The 7855-nt window shown below is 48.7% G+C and overlaps 1 protein-coding gene across 1 annotated transcript; it reads right to left on the bottom strand.

Annotated features, from left to right (window-relative positions):
• Nucleotides 1-845: 845 nt before the first annotated feature.
• npas4a (neuronal PAS domain protein 4a) lies at nt 846-6834 on the bottom strand. The gene is made up of 8 exons (XM_051420777.1): nt 6289-6834; nt 5719-5882; nt 5524-5626; nt 5105-5414; nt 4866-4975; nt 4569-4704; nt 2678-4461; nt 846-2570 (listed from the first exon to the last, which is right to left on the bottom strand). The coding sequence occupies exons 1-8, from the start codon at nt 6461-6463 to the stop codon at nt 2542-2544; spliced, it is 2811 nt and encodes a 936-aa protein (XP_051276737.1). The 5' UTR covers nt 6464-6834; the 3' UTR covers nt 846-2541.
• Between the last annotated feature and the right edge of the window lie 1021 nt (nt 6835-7855).

The following is a 7855-nucleotide window of genomic DNA, read 5'->3' on the forward strand; positions in this document are numbered from 1 at the left end:
TGGAACAAAATGTTCGCCTGCAGAAAACCATTATAATGTTTCTGTCTTTGCCTCATTACATATAATAGATTCTGTATTATCTGGCATCTGGCACAGGTGATGAGTTGGCAGAAAAGATATTATATATGCCCTCAGTTCATAAAATCTTCTGTCTTTTATCTATAATGATTTAGTGAAAATGGGCTATCCATGTGTTTTTTGTATGATTTTGATTATGTTCACCTTTCCATCCTGTGGCGAAAGAGCATCGCTTTGCCCCACATCCGTCTTTACTGTACCTCTAATTTTAGCCTCCCCTCACTCTTTCTTTGTCTCCCCCCTCTCTCCAGCCCTCCCCTCTCTGATCCTTCTGAATGGAGGCTGAGAATAGATGGGAGGCTGCTTCAGTCAGAGCTCTTGAGCAGGAATGCCTATATATGGAGTCTTACGCCACGTCGAGCGCTGATGGAGTTGCAGGTACACCGAGTGAATGTGGGCTACTGTGATTTGTAAAGAGGGGTGGTGGTGGGGGGGTCATATGCCTACTATTATGTGTGTGCGTGCATCATCATAAGTGGGAGGCCAACTGTGTGTGCACATGCGCAAACACAAAAACCTTGATGCCAAGAGTGTGCGTCAGTCTGAGTCAGATAGTGTCTCATTCTGTCTCGTCATGTGTGTGCGTCAGTGCTGTTGCTGAGCGAAACTCGCTCCAGGGGAAGAAATGGAGGACAGTGTATGGGAGGGAGAGGAAAAGAGGCAGGGATGGTGGGATGATGATGATGATGATGGTGATGATGATGGTGATGATGATGAGGCTGAGGGAGGAACAAGGGGCTTGACTATGACGACACAAAAGCATCAGCTGCATTAAGTGCACTTTAATATAAATGCATTTGTATGACAACCAAATACACTTATAAGCAACACAATAGAACACTGGTCCACAATGTCCATTCTGCAGTAAGTAAGATGTTCAGAATATATTCCATCTTATACAATAAAAATCTCTTTCTTATATATATATACAGACCAAGAACAGTTTCATACAAATGTACAAATGTGTACAACCTTTCTGAAAAGAACATATGCCTATATCCACAGACATAATGCATATGCAATAACATCTTTTTCAAATATCACACATACAATATAGTAATTTTACACATGTATATTAACTTAGCCTTTAATAGCTAGAACGTAGGAATCAATCCTTTACTTGACCGTAGACAACTCTACGTGAGCATGTCGACACCATGGGAATAGTACCATTCTCAACCCGTGTCGCTTGGTAACTGAATAGAAATAGCACCCCATCCCTATTTTCATTTTTTAAAACAAAACTTTTGTATTCTAACCCCTCTCAAAAAAGAAGAATCGCTCATTCACATAGTCAATTGTGCCTCACTACACCGCACTCCAGTGGAGCAACGATGTAAATGTCCATGTTGAATGGACATGATAAAGAGTTCAGAGTTCAGCAGGTCATGGCCATTTCAGGCACGCAGGAGCTGCTATAAGCTGCCAGCATTGCAAATATTGATGCTGCAACAATATCCAGCCGACTGCCCTCAGGCCGGGGGGGACCTGTAGAGCCCACATTCAGAGTCTAATGTACAGTACAACGTAGCAGTGGATTTGTGGCATGATCAGAGCTCCGGCAAACTTCCAGACAAATATCTTGTTTGGTGTTACATCTTGTAAAGCAATGGACACCTTCAACATTCTTGAGATCTTCACATGCCAGGATCTCTTCATGTGTTTTCTTTTTTGTTTGCACATCACATTGATACACAAGATTTTTAGATGGAGAGATAAATAAGAAATGTTAAAGGTTTGAAGCCGCAAACTCAAAGCTCAAAGTATCTCAGGTTTAAAGTTGATTACTATTTATGTTTTGATGTAGCCCTTCAGGCTGTGAGGAAGAGTGCTTTCAAATCAGAGCTGTACTGCCTCTGAAGACTGGATAGAAGAGTTCTTATCAAAAAGAAATCTTTTGTAATTTGATGTACAGATAGTGGTCATTTAAGGATGTAAAAAAATTGTAAACATTTGACTTCCAATACATTTGAGATTTGGGTTTGCGTTGCTGCATGTCAGGCAAAAGTGCTATAATTCATCTCCTTATTGAAGTAGCAAGAAATATTTTGTTTGTTTTTTGTTCACAACAGATTTTTCACTACGAGTGAATACAAATGCGCGTCTGGAAGTTAAACAGCGCTTACAAGTTCAGAGAGGTTTCTCTGTCTGATCATATCTGAAGCTCATGTTACAGAGAAGCTGAAAGACACCACATGGACTCAAAACCCAGTCAGTTATGAGTCCATGTGGTTGCACCATCATGTAAATGTTGCACCAGTTTTGTAGTAGTATACAGATTAATGACTGAACAAAAATATAAAGCCAATCTTTGTTCTTAGGACACATGTAGGAGTTAAAGTCCTTAAGTTGTATATACATTATGTATATTTATACACTTAATTATTTTTTACTTTTCAGTAAAAGGGGCTCCACAAAATATGACAATATGCCATACTTAATGAAGTAAGTCACAGACTTATTTTAGAACGGAGGAACACTTCCACTCCCATCTGAAAGACAAAAAATAGAAAAGAGAGAAAAAAGGAAGTTAGTGGTGAGTTTTCAGAAATAGGTTTTTCATCTCATTTAAGAAGAGAAAACAGAGACAGATTCTCACCTTTGTGGAAGCACTGTGGCGATGGATGACATTGGAGTTGATACAACTCAGGTTGTTGCCCTAAGCCAGGGGCGATCGAGGCACCTGCCCCAAACATGGGTTCCAGGACGGCCAGTTCCTCCAGGAGGGACTGAGTGCAAGACACAGCGGGCGTGGGTGAGGCGATGGGTGTGGAGGTGGCGGGGCTGGGGGAGGCAGTGAGGATGAGGGGAGGGGAAGCTGGGATGGAGGAGCAAGAGGACACAGGAGATGACACCACCTCAATCTCCATTGCTTCCTCCGCTAGCCCCTCCCCTTCCATATTTGCCCCAGCCTCAGCAGCCACAGTCACGCCGCACCCAGCCATGGAGTTACATTGCGCCGATTGGACGCTACAGAAGTGGCCCATTCCCTCAAACTGGGAGGGTTGGCGCCAGTATACTGGGGTTTGAGAAGAGGTTGGGCTAGAGGGATTGGGCATAGGGGAGGTCGAAGGGGAGGGAGAGGAGAGGCCGGTGGGCTGAGGAGGAGCGAAGTCGTCTTGGAGAAGGGTTTCTAGGATGCTCTCTTCAAACAGAGAATCATCATCGTCGAGGAACATGGGAATGTCCAGACCTCTCCATGCTTTGATGGGATAAAACTCCCTAAGCATGTGGACTGAATCAACATCAGCAGTTTCTATAGTGGGAGACAGGAAGGGGGAGGGAGGGGAGGATGAGGGTGACATGGAGGGGGGAGAGAGTTTGGACAAGAGTGGATCCAGGTAGAATCCCTCTGCCAGTGAGCTGATATGCTGAGCTAAGAGGGAGATTTCTGCCCTCTCCTTCTCCCTCTCTCTCTCTAGGGAGAAGAAGGAGAGGCAGGGCTGTTTACCGGGGGATGCCTCAGGGGTGAGGAGGCCCTCAGGGGGACACTGGAGGGGCCCCAGTGGTACATCTACATACAGAGGACCCCGAACCTCGGGCAGGGTCATCACTGTGCAGTCGCCATCTCCAGGGCTGTCGGGCGTGGGGGGCAGTTTCTCATACAGGGAGCCACTGCAGGGGTCGACGGAGAAGAGGAAGTCAGTGGATGGAGTAGGTAGTGCGAGGGGGAGCTTGGTAGACAGGGTGGTGGGGGGAGCAGGGCTGGAGGCGGTAGTTGGTGGGGCAGTGGAGGAAGCTGCAGGGGCCAGTGAGGTGGTCGCGGTGGTTGTTGTAGCAGAGGGCGGAGGAGTGGTAGTGCCAGTGGGGTCGAAGCTGAAGAGGGGTTCACCGAATGGGAAGCTAGCCCCGCCGATCTGGGGAGTATAGGGTGGTGTGCACACAAACTCTTTGGTCTGTTGAGCTTGTGAGGTGGGGACTGGGGGGAGGGGCAGGGGGAGAGCTGGCAGTGGAGGGTCGAGCTGGAAGGAGGGCGGCAGGAGAATGTTCTGGGTTAAAAAGTCTAAGTCTGCTACTGTTTCGACAGTGACTGGAGTCGGGGAGGAGGCAGCTGAGGGGCTTTCAGTAGGATGCTGCTGAAAGAAGCTTTCTTCCTCCAGAGAGGAGATACTGGAGCGAGGGTCACCCTCCAGCTGCATGGCCTCAGCAGCAGAGCTCCCTGGTTCATCAGAAGAGCCTACACTGCAGCCAGCAGTGCTGAAGTCAAAGGACTGGGCAGACAGGCCGCTGCTGCCTGGGGTGAAGACCTGGTCTGGGCTTGACAGGGTTTCTGGAGACTGGAGGCTCAGACCCTCCTGCTGAGATGTACCAGCACTCAGAACCAGGGTCAGCTGGGTCTGCTCTGAGCCCAGCTGCTGACGCACTGACCAGGCCTCAGAGTCACTGAGAGAGAGAAGGAGAAACAGGGAGTTAGTTTGTTGTTTTTGCTTGAATTTCTCTTTATTTTTGTCTCCAAACTGATGAGTGGTGTGAAAAAAGGGAGTAAATACCTGATGATGTAGTTGTTGCTGCTGATGGGGATTTCTCCAGGCTGCAGTTGAAGTACCATGTAGAGCCAAACCCACGACTGGTCCAGAGCTTGCACACGCACCACCATTTCAGCTCTGCCCTCTCCTCCTTCTCTCACTGTTGAACAACAGTCACAGCACAAGTTGGCATCGGTTTGTAATCCTATTAATCATCATAGTGTTTTTCTCTGCGTGGATGTGCCAGTGGGCACAATGTGTGTGTAACTGTGTGGGCATGGATGGTTGTAACTGGTAGGTATGTGTGAAGAGTATACTTACATAGGCTGCGGTGCTGAGCGGAGGCATGTGACAGATCCTGTGGGTGGAGGAGGCTGTACCAAGAGCGAGAGCGTAAAGCTGTCACATCAAAGCCAAGATAGGCGCTCACACTGCAGGAGAGAGTGGGTGGTGATACGTCAGGAGGATAATGTTTTTACCAATTTAGTTATCTTATAAACAGATAACTTCATATTAAAGCAACAGGTGTAGGTGACGATCTGCTATTTGTGTGAACTCACCTGTCCTGCGCAGTCTGCAGCCTCAAGTCTCGGCCATGCTGCGAGTAGAAGCACGCCAGGAACAAGTTGGTGTCAGCCAGGGGAGGGGCGGAGGTCGACTCCCTCTCTGCCCCGGGGCCGGAGCGGGTCGGGTGGGGCTCCAGTGGGGAGCAGAAACACACCCAGACAGGGTTAGAGGTCCAGTAGGACCCGGCAGCAGGAGTAGTGATTGGGGGGGAGAGGCAGCGAGCTCGGATCAGAACCAGCTTGTTCCCAGCACTCTGCCTCCGCACGGACTTGGAGGTGTTGAAACGACAGCGAAAGAGACGGTCTGTGGAGGAGAGGATGAGAAGAGGTTTATTAAAAATCTGTCTGCATTAGGTGGAGGAAGAAAAAAAATAAATCGAACTTGTGAATTTAATGTGGACGTTTTGTCTTACCCATCTCAAGTGATGTAGAGGTTGACAGGTTGGTCCTCATGATGAAGTGGTCTGAGGCGTCGATTATATCATACACGCTGTCCCCCTGTGCCACAAGATCCACCTAAAAAATTTACAAACAAAGACGTTATTCATAAAGCCCAAAGTAGAGTATTCCTTTACTAAAATTAATTTTTTGGTTATGTGTAGACTCACCATGGAGTGTCCGAGGTGGTCGGAGACGCTGTCTGACAGGTACAGGAGCTTCCCTTCCCCAGTCAGCAGCATCAGAAACCCCGGCAGCGCCTGCATCAACTCCGACAGTTCGTGGAAAGACAGAAACCCTGCGCTCTCCTCGAGACTAGCAGCAGTTCCCGCTCCTGTGTGAAGAACAGAAAAGGTGCCAAATGTGTTAATAAAGCTGAATCTAATAACAATGAACATATCTGATTTCCGCAATGGGAGGAAGAAAAAAAAAACCCACAGTGGCCGCAGTGTGTTTCAGCACCACGGACAGCAGCGCGGCCGTATTTCTGAGCTAAAGCATTTCAGTACCATGGACAGCGATAAAACCTGCTGTTTAACGCCGTTATCAGCTTCCACATCGATTATTGTCGATCAATTAAAGACCCACAGATCTACAGCCTATCTGAAAATGACATTTATATGAAGACAATTGCATGCGGTGCCACTAAAACACTTGTTGATTCCACTACTGTGAGCGGGCTGTCTGTGCCGCAGATTCATCAACAGGTCGTTTTTAATTCAGAGTGAATTCATTCTTACCTTGAGTGAAGAAGACGGATTTCCTGGTGTACATGCAGGCGAGTGACATGATGTGCAGGTATGAGAGCCGCGCTTTATCTGCATCGGATATGGGCAACAAGTCCTTTAGGTTCCGGATCTCGGCGTTGATCTGGTCCCGTCGAGCCTTGGAGGCTCCTTTGGTTGAGCGGTACATTGTGGCTGGTTGTTGCGGTGAACTATCAAAATTCCTCCGGATGTGAGTTGGAGAGTTTGTGAGCGGAGTGCTGTTTAACGCCGCGCCTCGGGCTGCCCCGTCTCCGAGATGTGTTAAGAGACAGGTTGTAGAAGTGGGAAAGCTCTTAAGGTGTTATTGGACTCTCATCTCAGCTATTTTTGTTTTTTCCCAGAGAAAGGTTTAAAAACCTTCTCCTGTCCTGTCTCGGTCTGCTTAGCTCCGCCACAGCGTCCAGCTCGGATGGCTGGCTGGCTGCTGAATGTCTGTCCCCCCTCTCGGAGTGCAGGTGAATCGGCGGCCGTGGTAGCCGTCTCTCTCACAGAAGTCCGGATCCCGTAAATCTGGTTGAGGGACTCTGCTCGCGGGTCACTTATATAGTCTGGGACTCCGCCGGAGTAGGGGGGCTCCCAACGCACCAACACCGACGTAAAACGGAGGGAGGGGGGTGAAGAAGAAGGGGGGGCCGAGGGGGATAGATATGTCTCATATCAGTGTTTGCAATGGTGAAGCTCTCCCCCCTCCCTCTCCCGTGCCCTCTCCTTTCGGTGACTCTCGCTCGACGTCAGCTCTTCCCTCTACTCGCTGATGACGTCGGGCTGAAATCGGGAGCTCCGGCGACGCAAAAAGCCCGATTTGGACAAAACCGAGTAAGGGGCGGAGCAAGCGTAAAACGTAAACGGAGTCACCGGACTCCGGTGTATTGGAGGAGGGGGGGTGAAGGAGGGAGGGGAAGGAGAGGAGTGGTGGCGGGGGGGCTGAGTTGCATACGAAAGAGGTCTCTGTGTTTATATGTCTGGCACCTGAGGTAGGCTACCCGTCACTGCCTGTTCGCCCCGGACCTGTCAGTAAACACGGCAGGTGTTCGTTAGGTGCGATTCACCAACTCACTTCGACCAGATTTTCACTGTCAACACGTTAATCATGTGAGACTGACGGTGCTCGGCTGTACCGCAGAGCTGAAAGGCAACACGCTCAGTCACCGAGCTGCTGGTACAGGAGGCGGACATGGATGCTGAGGCTGTTTATCACATCGCTGCTTCCCTCCGTCGCCTTTTATGAATGGACTCCCGAGCGGCTGAGAACAGTAATGAATGCATAAACCTGCACAAAATCTGCCGGTGGCCTCCCGTATTCGTTAGTGTGTCGGACATTAATGCTGCGCACCTTCCGCGCCTTTACTGCAATTACATATTCTCCTGTTAGGAGGCAATCTGTAGCATTTTGTGAACGGGTTTTTGTTATATATAGGCTATAATGCCATGTGTATATTTTTGTCTTCATCCTGTGTGTGCAAGTCTGAGATAACAATTAACAGGAGGTAATTGATAAAACAATGAGCGCAGGACCAGCGACCCGACACCAGTAAGACAC

Source organism: Dicentrarchus labrax, unplaced genomic scaffold (assembly GCF_905237075.1).
Source record: "Dicentrarchus labrax unplaced genomic scaffold, dlabrax2021, whole genome shotgun sequence".
Lineage (NCBI taxonomy): Eukaryota > Metazoa > Chordata > Actinopteri > Moronidae > Dicentrarchus > Dicentrarchus labrax.